Source organism: Amblyomma maculatum, chromosome 8 (assembly GCF_055883805.1).
Source record: "Amblyomma maculatum isolate TAMU_Amacu chromosome 8, ASM5588380v1, whole genome shotgun sequence".
Lineage (NCBI taxonomy): Eukaryota > Metazoa > Arthropoda > Arachnida > Ixodida > Ixodidae > Amblyomma > Amblyomma maculatum.
Window position 1 is genome coordinate 118,748,677 of NC_139351.1, and position 17,149 is coordinate 118,765,825.

General features: G+C 49.1%; 1 protein-coding gene across 3 annotated transcripts in view; it reads left to right on the forward strand.

The window, feature by feature from the left end:
• The window catches only part of Pka-C1 (Protein kinase, cAMP-dependent, catalytic subunit 1), a 410,566-nt gene that overhangs the window by 269,341 nt on the left and 124,076 nt on the right, over positions 1-17,149 (forward strand). The window contains exon 1 of one of the 3 annotated variants that reach the window (XM_084577413.1): positions 14,549-16,420. The exons of 1 other annotated variant lie outside the window; for it this stretch is intronic. In XM_084577413.1, the coding sequence (XP_084433539.1) occupies positions 16,159-16,420 (262 nt within the window). In that variant the 5' untranslated portion in view covers positions 14,549-16,158. Of the gene's footprint in view, positions 1-14,548; positions 16,421-17,149 lie in introns of those variants that run through there. One more of the 3 variants, XM_084577415.1, reaches the window with a different exon arrangement.

The window sequence follows — 17,149 nt, forward strand, 5'->3', positions numbered from 1 at the left end:
TGGGTGCCTAAAATAACTATTTCAGAGCCATGTAACTTAAAACTCCCCTTGCCCTTCCTTCCCCTGTCAAGAAATCAGCTTCGCAATTCTCTGCCGCCTGGCGAATGGTGCCGCGGTTCATGTTTCAAGTGGCTTTCATTTAAATTAACTGTGCCATATAACAGTTAGGCCGAACAAACCGATAATTACGGTAAAGCTAGTCGTTTTTTTATATTCTACCGTAACGGCATCGCCTGTCTTAAATATCCTATTTCGGCTTAAACATTTTTGTCGGTTCCATCAAAGTTGCGAGCAGGCTTCAGTGAAGTTTCAGCCGCCTTATTTAGATCAGCGTAATATGGAGCTGCGCTTATAGACGCAGCGGCGCAACTATTGTGATGACTTAGTCGTGAGCAGAGTAACGTCTATAGAGGTGTCGTTACGCTTTATCCAAAGAGTGACGCAGCTGTAAAGCTTAAGATGCAGCAACGTTATCTTTGTCACTGGCCTAAATGTTGCTTTTAGTGTACGCTGCATCGCGATTTCAAAACTCAGGCGTCAACGACTGGGTCCTACCTCGGGTTCAAGTGTTAGGCCGCTCGACTATACCGCGCCGGGCGAGCCAGGTTCGACACTGGACGCAGCGGCCGCGTTTTGATGGAGACAGACCCTGCTCCCTAAGAAGTGGCGGAGCTGATCAGGAAGGGCAGACCGGCTGCCGTGCTCTCATGTAACAGCTGTTTACTCTATCGAAGTCGTCCAAGAAGTGGAACGCAACTTCTTGCGCTCCTTGGCTGTAGGGGGTGGAAAAGTTTATGCTTTCTTTGCTTGTATAAGGCGTAGCTATATGGTCACCTCTGACAAATTATAGACGTCGCTAGTTACGCCGAACGTAAATGAAGAAATTTCCTTTAGAGTCTACGTTAGATTACGTAAAGAATAGTGAGCGAAGCCTGAATTGTACTTGTTGAAAGTCTCAAATTGTGCACTTGGATACAGTGTCCTGTGATGCTATACTGCTGAAGGAGTTTGCTTCTAAGTTATTTAGGGGACTGCATGTAGCACCTGGCGGTCCAGAGCTTGGAAAGATGGAAAGAAGGGCAGAGGGGAGTGAAAACAACTACCAGGCCTCTTGAACTGCATGCAGTCTCATTTAGAGGTGGTCGACTGTAACGCTTTTAGCGAAGGCACAGTGCTGATAGAAATGATAACGATCGTTGTCCTGGCCACAAATGGCGCTTCGATGATGGTTTCGAAATGAGCATGATGATGAATATCACCTCCCCGTTTTAAAGAGGGCGCTCTTAACATCGATCTATACATACTGGCTATTGCTGGCCGCCTGTGCCCAGTGCTGACCTGTGGAGAAGCCCTCTTAACATATCAGACACGTCTCGCGCTCTATATCGCGGCTATCCGAAGCGGAATAAACCCGACCGCAGAGGGTAAAAATGCGATACGAGTTATGGATAGCACGGACTGAAAGGGTGGGGTTGAGGTGGATCGCTCGAGTGTCATATCCGCCCCTTTTCGTGCCCACTACTTCAGAAACGGATCCGGTCCCGATAAAAGGATCATGCCGGGCTGTGTCGCCACCTATCTATCTGGCGTGGAAGACGAGGAGGCAGCGTCGAGTTGCGCTGCTCACCATCCCTCTCGCCTACTCGTCCTTTCCTGCCGCTCTTATCGGACCGAGATGGCCGATCGCAGTCTCCTTCTCTCAGTCGTTGCGTGTTTAATTGAGCTGGGAGCTCTCGATCTCTGTTGTTCTACCACTGGTATCGCAATAACATCTCGATACCTCCCAGCACGCAGTATGCCACTCTACATGGCTCGAGGGTACGCATCGACGACGTTATGCGAATGCAAGCACCCTATTTTCCTTGTGTCTACGCGTGTCCCGGATTGTTTGCCTCGGTTCACATTTGTCGAACGTGCCCACGAGCTACCAATGCGCGCTCTACATCACAATTGGAGGTCCGCCGTATACAACGTCCAGTAAGACGTGAATTGAATCCGATGATAAAACGAGATGACCTGTTTGAACGCGGGTACGCCTGGAAACGACAGTGTAGTTTTTCCGTTGCCGAACTAAGACTCTCTTGAATTGACCTACGTGCTTTACGCATTTTATGTCGTGCAAAGCATGCAGCACACGGATGCCATTTGAGTGTTACACTTAAGCGCACTAATGTTAGGGTCGTCTAAATCCAGGCGTGAATGTTCTATCGTTGTTTACAGAGAACGTATCTCGTTTCACGTCGCACTTTTACTGTGCTATGATCTCGTAAGATGCAAACCTCAAATTTTCTCCGGGAGCTTCCATTATAAATATGATTATAGTTATATTTAATATTAATACTTATAATTAATATTTTAACGAGTAGAAGGCGGCAACCCCTGAACGGATCAGTCCCACACACTCAGCTTCGTCCTCTTTTCTCCCGGTTTCGAGAGGCACGCGGCATTGCTTCGTCTTCTTTGTCCTCGGTTCCGAGAGGCACGCGGCAATATTAATAATTATAATTATTCCATAATAATTATAAGTATTATAATGCGTCTTAGACCTTTCAGTGCAGCCTTTTTTTAGCTGACGATGGCAAACCATATTTGATACAGCGAAGTAGGGCCTCAGCGTTTGACCGTAGCTGTATAAACGCAAAGCGTGACTCCTGTGTTCGATATGTTGCGGCGTCGGCAAGCGGGGAGGTAGGGACCTTAGAGAAGAGAGGTTCGATGATCCGGGATTATATGAATGTATATCTGCGCCCTTAATATAGCGCAAAGTGTGTGCCTATAGTAAGCCTAACTAGTAGCAAACAACGAGGTCCTCGTAACACACAACCACACGTGATCATCTGCGCACTGAATATTTTACGGCAGGAATGAAGGAATCAATAGCTTATCAGCAAGTATTCTAAAGAAAGCCTATATTGCGAGGATTTTCTTTGATGCTGCTCCTTTTTACGAGTCCAACCTTGAATGATGTAGCTTCGTCATTATCGCAGGCTTGACGTGCACGGCTGTTACGCTCCCAGCCCAAGGAACCGTTTCCTCTTTTTACGTCATTCCAGGAATGAACAGCTGTCTTCGAGTGTAGCCGTGAGTGTAAGAAGTTAACAAAAGTAGGAAAACGCATACACACACAAAAATAAACTGTAAACGGGACAGTTATAGCTACGAGGGGGCGAACGAGGGCCGCGTACTTTCCCTGTCGTAGTTCTTCCCATTCCTTTTTCATATTTATCTCTTTCTCCTCCGTCAACGCGGCAGGAGGGCTGCGCCGCAGTCTCCGTCGTTCGTGGTCGACTGGGTGCGTGCGCTGAGCCGTGCATCACTGTTCGACCCCATTCCTCGGCGTTTCGCACAGGGAGAACTGCTCGTTACGAAAGTAACGGGGTGGAGAGATGGGACTGCGACACACACACTCTCTCTCTCTCTCTCTCTCTCGGTCGCCACAACTGGGAAATGTGGCCCTGACTTGAACGTTGCCGTAGTAGAGGAAGAGAGAGGAACGCGTCCTCTCGGAAGATGCTGCTTGCCGCTGCAAAACTGTGGTGATGTAACCGGGAATCGATAAAGCGCTGATCTCTCTATCTTTCTCTCTTCCCCTCTGCAAGAGTGCCGAAAGCGAAGGATCTCCCAGGTTTGCAACGCGGAAGGTGTACCGATGGAAACTGGGTGGGTGGGGCCTCCTTTTTCTGGAACGCGTCTATTTGTTGTAAGCTTCCGTGTACGCTGTTGAGTATAGCAGCCGCTTGTTGCTACGTGCTTTAATTTACAAGCAAGTCACTTGCTGTATAGGCTGTCCCCCGCACCAGCGTCACCAGACCTTGTTGTGAAACGATATCACCGTCATCCAAAGCCGGCATGATATGGCATTAGTGAGCAGCAGTGTCACATCACCCGTTTTCATACTGATCGCGGCCCATTTAAATGGATACTATAGTACTTTCCGTGTTACCCATTTAATTCACATCATTACTCTTACATAGACTGACAACTATATCGCAAACCGCATTCTCCTCTCACCATTTTTTTCTTTCAGCTTCCCACGACCACAGTATTCGTTCTGATGCTGAGCTTTTGTCACATTACGGAGATGCTTTGTTGACTTTTTGTAGTTACCTTTTGTTTGCATTAATTCATGCCTATAGCTTATTAGGCGACTTTTGCTGGTCCCAATGGAATTGCGCGTTCACTGGCTGCCTAGTGGGAGCTGGCCTGAAAGGGCATGTCTTCGGAAATTTGCCTTACAGTTCCATGCGTGACCGCGTGACCCGCGCGGGGCGAACCCCTTCTTATCATTTGAAATTCAGGGTTCTGCACAATTATATACGGTGTTTCATTTCGAGTCGAAATATCTGACCACGCGCTCATCTTGTAACACTTATAAATTTAGTTATTTGAATACCTAGAAGGCAGCAATTCATTTCTTTACTTAGTTGCAATGGACTGAACTTCCTTGAATAAACTGAACGACCGTCATCGCTGCCACTTACTTTCACTGAACATTAGTTAAAGGTCTTAGGTCGTCGTTTATTTGCTTTTCTAAATGAAGATAGCATCTTAGAGAAAGGCATCATGCAAGCGTGACTACTGCCTATTCGCAAGACCGAAACGATGAGCTAAAAAAGAGGCTTAAAAGAGTTCTAAGGGCTCTTTTTACTAACTGTTCTTCATTGCCTTTTTAATAAATATTTACTGCCCTTTTAAACGTGGTTAGTAAATGTCAACAGTAATTTCCATTTTACTTTAGTTTTCATCGTTGCTGGTAAAAGCGTACATTGAATGGTAACCATTCGCTGAAGCCTCAAAAATGTTATAGAACAGAAATTGCTTCAACTATTCTGCGCATAAAATGGTTACGTAATTAAACATTTTTGCAGGATTATGCGCTTACTATGCGCTAACATACTATACGTGTACGTACTTAAGAACCCCCCCCCCCCCCCCCCCCCCCAACACACACTCTCTCTCTCTCACCGACTGCAAATAATGATGCATTATGTACTTTTGACGTTCTGCCGAATGTTCAACCTTCATCACATCGGCAACGCTTAACACGCTGTCCGCAGATGCTCGCTGTGCAGTCGAGTCCGAACCCTATCAAGATGAATTTCGACGCGTCTGATTGTTTGTTTTTCGCCGTCCGAACGTATATATACGCTGAACTTTGCCGACCAGACATAGGTGGAGAGCGAGGCGCGACCACGGTCGAACGCTTCGGCTGCCGCGTAAACGCGTTTCTTCCGGCCCACGCCTTCATGAATCGTTCATGGCGCGCCGGTGGTGGTACGTGGTCGACCAGAGGCAGCGCAGCAACGCCCACACATCGCGGCCACGGATGCGTGGGAACTCCAGGCATCTATATGTACTACCGGTCGAGCCGTGGGGCAAGGAGGTGCAGGCGAAAGATTGACTGGCAGGCATCCGTTGTGTCCGCTTTGTTTGCGTTGTTGTCTGCGCGTCATGCGTGTGTGTGTAAACACTTTCGTGCGGCTTGGCTGGACGAGTTCGTTTTTCGTTTCTTCCCGTTTTTCTTCTTCCTCTTCTCCCTTTCATTGATTTTCTTTTCCCTTATCTCTTCCTTTCGTTCGTATCTGACGAGGGTTACGCCGCCGGGTGTCTTGAGAGGCAGCCGACTTTTGTTGAGAACACCGAAGCTCTTGTTGTGTGTATCTGCAGATGATTTCCCTGGTGGGCAGATTCGATCTTGGCGTGGCGCGAGGAATTTCGAGCGGTGGCCTCTCCTTCAAGGGAGTAAACTAAAAGAGTGGCGGGGATGTTATAAAAGAAACGCGTGAGTGTGGGCCTGTGTTCCCCTTTTATCGTTGTCTGTATCCGCTCTGACCGAAGAGTGATGGAACTCTACGCTGCCTGCAGCTATTTAGTTTTATTGACGCAACGCGGAGGGACTGAGTTTTCGAACCTTTTTCGCGGTGTGCAGTGTTTACTGCTCTTATATAACAAGCCGAGAGCGAACTTATTCTTCTCGCGGGGCTCATGGAAAAGCTTTGCTCGGATGAGCAGATATTTTATTTTGGAACATTTTTGGAAAATTGATTTTCTAGCTCTGGCCAGGAAAGGAAAGTGCTTTCACGGTGCGGGTGTCACACCTACAGCGTGGGTCGTCGTTTATTGAAGGCAAGAAGAGGAAAAAAACATAGATTGCTGTTTCAGTGGTAAAAAAAAAAAATAATAATGTTACGCCAAACTGTCAACAATAAAATCAAAGGACGGCGAAAATTTTTCCGGCCCACTTTTCGAGCTTCGATGAAAAACACTGGCTAATCGGATTGATTGATCGATTGACATTCGCTTGCCATTGCACGCCGATGGTGAATCGCGAGCGCGCACACCAAATATAGATTCGCCCTAAAGCGCACAGCCTACTCTTTCCATTACTCTCAATCCAGCGGGCGAGAGAGCTTAGCGCAGGCGCACAGGATGCAATGAGACACGGTCCACGAGCATTACGAGGGGGCTTGTCAGGTTCTGAGGGAACGCCGGTAGTAACAACGCTCACCTAATTGAGGCATCTAATTAAAGGTCGGTTTCCTATACATACTCAATGGATGTCGTCAGATATGTGTTTACCTACGAGCGTAATGACGGTCGCCCTGTGTCCTTGCCAAAAATGTGCACTGCACGAGATTGCTGCAGTGAATTTTTTCTTCCCCACGTTAGTGAAAAGCGGGAGGATTCTTTTGTGCAGCACGACCAGAACAGCTAAGCTGGGGTATGTAGTTGTGGTTATCAAAACGGGGACCTCACAGCGCAGTGCCCAGAAGATAAATTTAATGGCCTGGATTCTCTGAAGTCCCCACACAGCCGTAGGAAATGGGACGTTTCACCTGCGATAGTTACCGTCATTGGTGTGCACTAGATGCGTGAATCAAAAAGCTGCTTCTGATTGTGAACACCTGGAGAAAGGCGGTATATACGTACGTTGGTTTCGTCCCTTAAAAAAGTTCGCGTTGAACTTCCATTTCAGTATACTGTGTCATAGAAGTCCATGCTTTGTCATGCGATGTACATGTTTACTACTCAACCTACGAGTGCTTCTTTATCATTTATTTATTCTTGCACTTTGATAATCAGATTAAAGAAAGATGAGTAAGGTTTTACGGTCATGCAGTCGTTTGCTCGATCAGCAGGAGGCAGCGTTTGACTCAGAAACAGCATTCCGACGCCCTTATCGGTGGCAGATATTTAATTGTACCGTTTACCGGGATGATCTCCTAACGCCAATTTACGTGGCGCCAAACACGAAAAAAAAAAAAAAAAACACGTATAATCTTAATCATCAGGATGCGCGCCGACGCTGTTAATGCTAATTGACGTGCCTAAACATCTTGCTGCACCAGGTTCGCCCCCGAGGCGCTCTTCTTGTGGCGTGTCGCGTGCTGGCGACGTGACCTGGAAGAGAATTCCTATACCAGCCGCGTGTCACATCTGCAGAAAGCAAGACACTAAAGAAAGAAACTTATCTGGGATTCCCTACCGTGCTTACTGGTATAGGAGGAGGCTGAGAAATCGACGACTGACAGTAAGTTCTCCTGTCGAAAAGAAAAAGAAGTGGATCTCGAAACCGAACACATGAGCGAGGAAAGACAGCAGCTTCACTCTTTTTTGCATTACGCGCAATAATTTCTCTGCCGGCCTTCGTTCCTGCGTCTTTGCCTCCATAAACGAAAGCATTCATCGCGTGTGTACGTGTAGTGCAAGGGACGGATAACTGACTTTGGCTCGCGCTTCGCAAATCGTAAATCTGGGTTGTCGTCGTCATTATCGATTTTTAGCATTTATTCGCTTCTTCCCGCCGATCCCTGGGCGTGGTTACCACGAGATCAGCTTCCATCTGCGCCTGCCCTTGCGAATCGTCGATTAATCACTTTGGGTTACTATTACCTTAAGCTTACTCAGCACGCTTAGTGTGGAGGTTTTCGTATATATCGTTAATAACCTCTAAAACCTATGCTACGTCTCACAAGCTGTTTGCACAATACCAAAGGTAAAAGCGACCTAAGTCAATCAGGATGGGGCGCACAAGCGCGTGTTCTTGCCACATCCTTACATGGTGGTCGGCAACACCGCCGCCGTGGTGACGCCCGACTGCTGTGCCCAGGGATGCGGATGGAGGCGAAAAGAAAGGCACCCGTGTGCTGTGCGATGTCAGTGCACGTTAAAGAACCCCAGTTGACAGAAAAGTCCGAAGCATTCCACTACGGCTTCTCTCATTGCTTGAGTCACTTTGGGACGTTAAACCTTATAAACCAAACCTTTCCTTGACCTGCGCGATAATATTCCTCAAATATCCAAAAAGATATAATGAGGCCTCATACAGGCGGGATTATCTAAGTAATGACAATTCATGTCAATGTCAAAAACATTTTTAGGACTTATCGAGCGATTTCATCCCCTTTATACAACTAAAACCTGTTCAAACCCAGCCGCGTTGTGCAAGAGCGCTCGGAATTTTCCCCAGCACACCGTGGCCGATGAGCTGTATGCATGGGCTGTATTCTCTGAAGAATACCCCAACGATGCTGCACCATTGGGTAGAAAATGCTTGGCAAAGGTCGTCATATACGGTTCCGGTTAAAGACAGCTCTTGTTCTCTCGTTCGACTCTTGAGCTCGTGCAAAGTACTCAAAGCAGAACGCTTGCAAGCAAGCGCATTCATGTATACGTGCATCTGAGGTGTAAACCAACCAGCCTGCTCACTTAGCTATGTGAGTGCGTTTTCATGGGCGAAGAACTTCGCGCGGCGAACAGAGCCTTTAAATGCAGCTAACGCTATTGTCCTGTCTTGTCTTTCTTTCTTTTCTTTTCCTCTTTCTTTGCTCGCGTCGCATTATCACGCGGCGCCTGCTCAGCGGGGCGCGGGGGGGGGGGGGGGGGGGGGGGGGCTTGTACTGATGTGTTTTCATCTGTAAGTGTATAGTAGCTCCGTTGCTAACATGCCGCGCAAGATCATACCGATTTTACGATCTGAAAGGTGCGCTGCGCTCTTCGGGTGACCTCGCATACGCGCGTAAACAATCATTCTTTTAGAAGATAGTTGCTGTTTCAATAGTTCTAGAAGTGCTGCGCTTGAGGGTTGTTGCCCCTCTGTCTTCTTGCTTTTTTTTCTTTTTTTGTCACTAACATAATTCGGCCTTGTGACAGGAGATCGACCAGTGGTCGTTAATTCTTAAATGTGACGTATAGTGCGCGCAGCTAATGAGCTCCTGGTTTCGCCTGGCCGTATCGATGTGATAATCTGGGAAGACATGATTTTTATTTTACTAATATTCCAATGCATCGCATTTAGGGTTAAGAGCCTCTTCTGGCTCGCTTTGCTTTAAAATGTTTTACCTTTGCCAGATAAAGGGCTCTTATCCTCTCCCGCCACAAATGGTTATGGCCGAATACAAGAATCAGTATCAGAAATACTTTCAAAATCCTCGTCCGTCCGTCCGTCCGTCCATCCGTGTGTGTGTGTGTGTGTGTGTGTGTGTGTGTGTGTGTGTGTGTGTGTGTGTGTGTGTGTGTGTGTGTGTGTGTGTGTGTGTGTGTGTGTGTGTGTGTGTGTGTGTGTGTGTGTGTGTGTGTGTGTGCGTGCGTGCGTGCGTGCGTGCGTGCGTGCGTGCGTGCGTGCGTGCGTGCGTGCGTGCGTGCGTGTGTGTGTGTGTGTGTGTGTGTGTGTGTGTGTGTGTGTGTGTGTGTGTGTGTGTGTGTGTGTGTGTGTGTGTGTGTGTGTGCACGGACGGTCTCGAGGGAGAGCGCGGCGGCCGTGGTGTGTGTGCGCGCGTGCGCGTTCTGAAAGTATACACATTTGTTGCATCCCCAGCTTTCCGGAAAAAGCACTTTATCCTTAAAAATTAAAAAGGGTGCAATCCTAACCGCTTCTTTGGCAATAATATACAAAGGAGTAAAAAGTGTCTTTTTTTTTTTTTTTTTTTTGCAATTACTGAAAATTGTGCACAGCAGGAGGTTCCATAGTCAGCGGCTGCATTTGGACCCCATCAATCACTGACAGGGAACGAAGTTCGAACAACGAACCAGTAATTACTCCATACTTAAAAACAGTTTTATTTTGTTTTATGACTTCTTTTATGTTACATTCATCATCATCATCATCATCATCATCATCATCATCAGCCTGACTATACACACTGCAGGGCGAAGGCCTCTCCCATATTTCTCCACTTAGCCTGGTTGTGTGCTAGCTGCATCCACTTGACCCCTGCGAACTTCTTAACCTCATCCGCCCACCTAACTTTCTGCCGCCCCCTGCTACGCTTTGGTTTTCTTGGAATCCAGTGTGCTACCCTAAGCGACCCTAAGCGACTGTTACATTATAACATCCTAAATTCATCTGCAAACTGCAGAGGAGAGTAACCGAATAAACCTTTTTGTTTTCTGTTTGTCCCCTTTCATTGAAAGGGCCTCTACTCGAGTAAAAAAGATGTAAACCTGGAGTATTCATTATGAAGTCAAAAAGCTTTACAGATTTGCAAGCTATGAAAAAAAAAAAAGATAACCCATAATTACGGTCGAAAAGAGAGAGTGTAATGCGCGCGCGCGCACGCACGCACGCACGCACGCACGCACGCACGCACGCACGCACGCACGCACGCACACACACACACACACACACACACACACACACACACACACACACACACACACACACACACACACACACACACACACACACACACACACACACACACACACACACTGAATCGTCTAATTAAGAGCGCTCGCAAAGGTTCCGCTATTGGGCACCGAGCAAAGAGCATAATAAAAATTGTTGCAAAAACGGATTGAAAGACTTCAGACATTTAGTAACAAAAGGAGGACTGTCAAAAGAAAGAAAGAAAGAAAGAAAGAAAGAAAGAAAGAAAGAAAGAAAGAAAGAAAGAAAGAAAGAAAGAAAGAAAGAAAGAAAGAAAGGAAGAAAGAAAGAAAAGAAAGGAAGAAAGAAAGAAGGAAAGAAAGAAAAAGTCAGCATGTTGATTACGAAGTGAGCTGGGGAGTAGTAGGTGTGACAGCGCTACGGATGACAAAAGCAATCTGCAGAAACGAGGACTGAAATATGCAAGGTGCCCCTCGGGCTCCGCTTTCGGTATGATTATGCACCGACAGGTTGGAAATGGCAACGGAGGTGAGGGGGGACATCGACCACCTTCCGCTAGTCGCAAATGACGTAAGAGGCCGCCGCGCAGGTGTGTGTGTGTGTGTGTGTGTACGCACCATCCATCGTCCGCCCACACTCGTTCGGCTGGATAGCTGGAGAGAGAAAGCGAAAGTAGCAGCTTCTCGCGTTACGACATTCTTCGCGTCGTTGTGCGTGCTACTCGTGTTCATCGCCTCTCCACATCCGTACATTACGCTGTAGTCCTGGCCATCGGCGGGGCCTGTCGCATTCGCGGACCTGAATTGGCTATATTTCTCCTAAGAGCCGCTAGAAAGATTATTTCACATTTGAAGGTGTAGTTTATAAATGACTAGGGGTAAACAAATATTATGACGCAGTAGCTTTGGCGGCCACACGATGCATGAAGCATGAAGGAGTAGCGTGCTTGACCCATCATCCAATAATACTGCAAGGTTGAACCTTATTCTACATTAGCACCTAAAATAAGCAACTTGACATCGCAGCTCCATCCAAAACTTTATCATTTTATCTCGTTCAGTCGCTCAAACCATTGAAGAATCAAAAGAACGTGTTGTCGGGATAATTGGGTTGGGTTGGGTGCTTTGGCACATAGGCAACTAAGGCCATCATTCGCCAAACACTAGCTGGCTGAGCTTCTTTATGAGTGAAAATGAAAAGTTTAGAAAATTACAGCTGATTTAGAAGCTGATTTACAGCTGAAGTTAGCGCAAAAACTGACAGACAAGAAGAGACACATACGACGAAAGACAGCGCAGCTGTTTTTAGTCGGATGTGCCTGCAGAAGCTCGAACTAAGGAAATAAAGAAAATACCAATTCCCTACAAGGATTGTATTAAGTTAGTACAAAGAAACCTAATAGATAAATGGCAGAAAAAATGGAATAACGAAGAGCAAAATAAACTACACACAGTAAAACCCCATAGTAGGAGAATGGAAGCCATGTACACAGAACGAACGCTTCAGTGAGGTGATTTTGTGCCGTCTTCGAATCGGACATACGCACTTGACACACAATTTGTTACTGAGAAAAGAGCAAGAACCATTATGCGAAAAATGTGGAGGTGAGTTCACCGTGAACCACATTTTGATTTCGTGTACAGAACTTGAACAGTTAAGGAAAAAAATATTTTACTCCATTCTATAATGAACGCATCCCATTCCACCCCTGTTTACTATTAGGAGACAACCCGCTTGTTGAAATTTCATCTCTTTTTAGTTTTATTAAAGAGTTAGGAATTCTAAATCAGCTGTAATTTCCTAAACTTTTCATTTTCACTCATAAAGAAGCTCAGCCACCTAGTGTTTGGCGCATGATGGCCTTAGTTGCTTTTGTGCCAAAAAACCCAACCCAACCCAACCCAATCATCTTCTTGTCTTCGTCTCAAAGTTTATGCGCTAACTTCACCTACATTAACGAGTGCGTGGCCATGTAAGCTCCGTACCACCTGCCAGAGCCCGAAACAATAATACCGTCCGGAACCGTCGACGTGACATCGCTTACTGCGTCCTGTATAGTGACATACAGGCGTAGGTTTCCACTGCTGGTTCGCTTCTGTAGTTTGAAACTGTATTGGTTTTTTTTAGTTGTCGCTAAAGTGCGGGAAAAGACGGTAAGTGTACCCTCGCCGGTGTGGATGGTATGCATAACTTTGAGGCTGTGTATGTGGTATCGTTAAGTGCTCCGCGTAGAGGTACTGAGATGCGCAAGGACGGTTAGAGCTAGCGAAGGTTTTCGGCGCGGCATCTTAATACGTCTGCCGTGCCTTACCACTGATCTCTCTCTCTCTCTCTCGTATTTTATTTTTTTTTTTTTGTCTTTGACGCCGAGCTGGCGCATCAGAACACGTACCTCTGTGGCAACATGCTTTCGCGTCCATGTTTTGTGACGCCGGTCGCCGGGTCATAAAACGCGGCTTCGCAAGTGATGCGTCCTCGAGAGAGGCGCGGAGCCGGGGAATCAGACGGGCATAAACCTTGCCGCGTGTTTCGTTCATACCTGTTCGTTCTTGTGCGCTCGACGAATCGCTCGGGAACAAGCAAATATACATAAAAAGAAACATCTTACTCGTCAATAACATTGAACATGAACGTGAGATTGTTTGTTTTTTGTTTGTTTTGCTTTTTTTTTTAAAAAAAAAGGAAAGCGCTTAGTAACCGTCTGACATGTCAATTGGTACGTCAACCTCTCGGTGAGGGAAGGGTTGATAAGTCAGTGGAAGAGGGAGGAGAGAAAGCGAGGCCGTAATGGGAAAGCTAGGCTCCTTAAGTGATTACGACCACCCGGTGATCTATGACGTGCATGCGGCTTTGAACAGCACACGTGACCGTAAGAAAAAAGAAAGTAATAATAAACCGACTCTCTCTAGTTTCGGATACACTCATCTAGAGCGATGCGCCGAATAAGACAGAATGCTTGCAGCCGTGCTTCCCTCCGTACAAAAGCACGTGGCTGTGATCAACACGTGACCGCCGACGCGTGTTAGCGCAGCGTGGCTGGCGAAGAACAACAATCTTTGTCTTTCCTCCTAACGTCGGCACACGCTCGCCGCATCGTTACTTTTTTTTCCACGACCGCCAGGCAGAGCGCTGTGCTCCCTGCATTCCCGCGCCTTGTGCACACACAGACGCACAGTGTACTGCGCGTCGTAGATGTAGCTTTTTTTGGTCTTCCTCTTCCATAAATGGCAGGCAGCTCGCGCCCAGCTGCTGTGTGGCTTATATGGATGACGCCGGGCTACGGCTTGTCGCAGTCTCCGCAGAAGACCCTTTGTTCGCGTCCTCCGCCCCGCCGGCCGATCGGCGACGTTGCCGTTGGCTACCGGCGCCGAGGCGAGTTCCGATAAGCTCTGCGTGTAGTCGCCAGATCCGCTGGAGTTACACAAGAGCGCGCTGCCTGCGACGAACGAGACTGATTGCCTCCCCTGCCTGCCTTCCTGCGGTGGTAGGGGGAATTGGCCGCGCTGCGACCTCCCGCTGGGACGAACGCGCGTCTTCTTTCCTGCTTGCTCGCCGGTGCGTCGTTGCCCGCGCTGTAGCCGCCGGCCGGACTCGACGACCAAGGAGAACGACCGCTGCTGCGGGCCGTAGCGAAGACGCTACCCCATTCGACCCTCGCGGTCTCATCGACGAAGAAGCGGCTTGTTTTGCTGACCACGGTCCCTCGAGGCTATAAAACGTGTACCACCGCTTCTTTAAACTTTCCTGCTGCGTTGACTTGGGGCGAGGAATAAGTGTGCGGGCCCCTGGGCGCGAGAGAGTAGTCGGCGCGGGACTCTGCTCCGAGGGGACGTCCCGTCGTCGCCGCTGGCTCTACGCGAACGCTTGTATGTGTGTGCGCTGGAGCTAACCTTGACTCGAGAGAGAGGCTCACCTCGTCGGCTTGATCGGCGCGCCCGGCGGTGGCGAGAGACGCGAACTTTATCGGCGTCGCCACCCCATTAGGATTCGGGGCGTCATCCCCGCGTCTACGTGTTCTATACTATGCAGCAGCCGCGCCGCCTCTCCTGACGACTACGACGGCGACTGCTGCTGCGGCGGTCCGGGGACTTCTTTGCCGCTGCTGTTGTGTTTTCTGCCGCCGCTGCTAACCGCTGCGGTTTCCCTCGAAGCCTCCCTTCTCTGCCCTTTCTCATTTCTTCCCCCTCGTCCTCCTCCTGCTGCGACGCGAGTGAGTGCGTTGCTGTGCTCGGCACACATCGCGCGATTGTGTCGAGCAAGAAGATTCCGCGCCTTTGTGTCGAATCCCGTGGCGAGAGCAATCTGCGAGACCAAGAAACGGTGGAGTTGCGTGTGTCCGGCCCGCACCGCTTCGTTTCGCGATTCCTCAGTACATTCCTAGTGGTCGCGAGCGAATTCATCATCGTCTTCAGTGACAGAGGAGCAACTGTTTGACGAGACAGTGAACCGGTGTTCAGTGGACGTTGATCTCCTTCGGAGCATCGCCTGGCTGTGCTTTCAACAATTTGATTTGTGCTGTGCGCTCTCAAGATCTTCGTACCCGTGAGTGTTTGTGTTTATGAGTGTGTTGTACAAGAGAAAGAAAAGCAGCCTTCTGTGCGCGTGTTCGCAAGACTTTTACAGCGAAGGAAGTCGTCCCTGAAGCCACTTCCGTCCACTGCTAGCAGCTAGCGTTCTTTTTCGTCACCCTAGGTGCTTTGACGCGCTGCAGACCTCATCCGGGCAATCCCTTTAATTAGAGAAGACACCGTTGCGTCTTTTGCCCAAACTTGATCAGAGTGCACAAAACTCCTCGTGATATACGGAGGAGGAGTGGGGCGAAGGACAAAAACACGGCTCCCCGCCGCGAAGCCAGCAGAAACATCCCGCGGGCACCGCCTGCGGACAGGTTTCTGGAAAGAGTCGTCCTACGCCAGGAGCAGTGGTGCAGGCCTAGCCGCATTAGTTCTCCAATTGAGCGACACACGTTTTACGAAGACGACGACGTGCTCGAGAGGACACGCCGCGCCAGTACTAGGTGCATCTCGGCGGCGCACGTCAGCGGCAAGGAGACTCATTTGAGATTCCTGAGCTACCAGACCTCCGCCCCAGCCCGTTCCGGTGGTGGTGGTGGCCGCGCATACCCAAGAACGAACGGCGGCGACCGCGATCCGTGCCGTGTCGCAGTCGCGAAGGAGGAAAAGATAAATCAGACAGGCAGTGCTGTGGAAGACGATTTCACACGGCGCTGCATCATCGAGGAAAGTGAACTGTAAAAAGGAATAGGAAAAAAAAAATTCTTCTTTGGAGGTGCCACATCGCGTAGCCTGTGACCTTTTACCCTCAGCCCGTTTCGGAGTTGAGCATCCAGGTGGAAGAAGACGAAGCCTGAATCTGTGTCGCGTGGTGCCCCTAGCGGCGGGAAGGGGTTAGAAGAAGAGGAAGAAGTGCGAGTGGCGAGAGGCGAGCTGGCCGTCGGTACGCTCGAGCCGCCCGCTGAAGAGCGGCGGCAGGGCCATCGCCATGGCGCGCCCGGCCGACCAGGCGGCGGCGTCGGCCTGGTGAGCAAGATGCGCAAGTGGTTCAGCGGCAAGAACAAGCAGACCGATGTGTCGCCGGGCGGGGCAAAGGTCGAGCCGGCGGCGTCGACCCGTACCGCTGTCGTTCAGAAGTCATCGTCCGGCACCGCACCCTTGACGACCAAAGCCGCCTATCTTGCCCAGCAGAAGTCCTCCCAGCAACAGGTCGTCTCGCCCAGCGCCGGAGTGATCCCCAACACCAGCCAGAGCTCGCCTGAAGTCTCGGAGGAGGAGACGCAGAGCTCCGTCCGGTGTAAGAGGCTTCCGTTACCCCTTCTCTGTGCTTTTGCTTGCGTCTGCTGGTTTGTCCCGCTGTGCGAGAGGCATGCGGTGATCCTTGGTGTACGCCATCTTTTCGGATTCGTTGATGGAGGAGGGTTGGATAGCGGCGGTAGTGCTCTCGTCTCCGTATGGCCGGCCGTCCTTATCTGCATAGTGTCGTCGCTCTACACATATGTTGTGCGTTGTGTGTGTTTGGTACAAGGTGTTGAGAAAAGTGGCCGAATGCGTGTGGGAGGTGTACGATGCGTGCCAATGTGAGGATTGGACGGTTCATGTTTCACAGCTCCCGAGGGTTGATCGGTCCAGATGACGACCTATCAAAGAAAAAAGAAAAAAGTTTTGACTCGCAATCATTTGGCACCTAAGCGAAGTGCATACAGCTGAGCGCCAGCAAACATGGTTTTAAATTCCTAACGCATCTCAAGTGGGGACGATCCGTAGATTGGCTCGGGGCCATGACTTGGGAAGCTTCGCGATAGCCTGTCGGGCTGCTCCGCCAAGTTGCTCTGGCTTGTCGCGAATGGCAAATCTACGGCACCAGATTCTCTGACGCAAATGTGAGAGCTGTATAATTTCCTGTTTAATTGTCAGGGATAGGGAGAGTGTATACAGCTGGTCTCGATCTTGCGGCGCAGATGTCGCAGAGATGATGTTCATTAGGCTTTATAGGCCTTCAACGTTTTTTAGTGCTCAAAGTTCG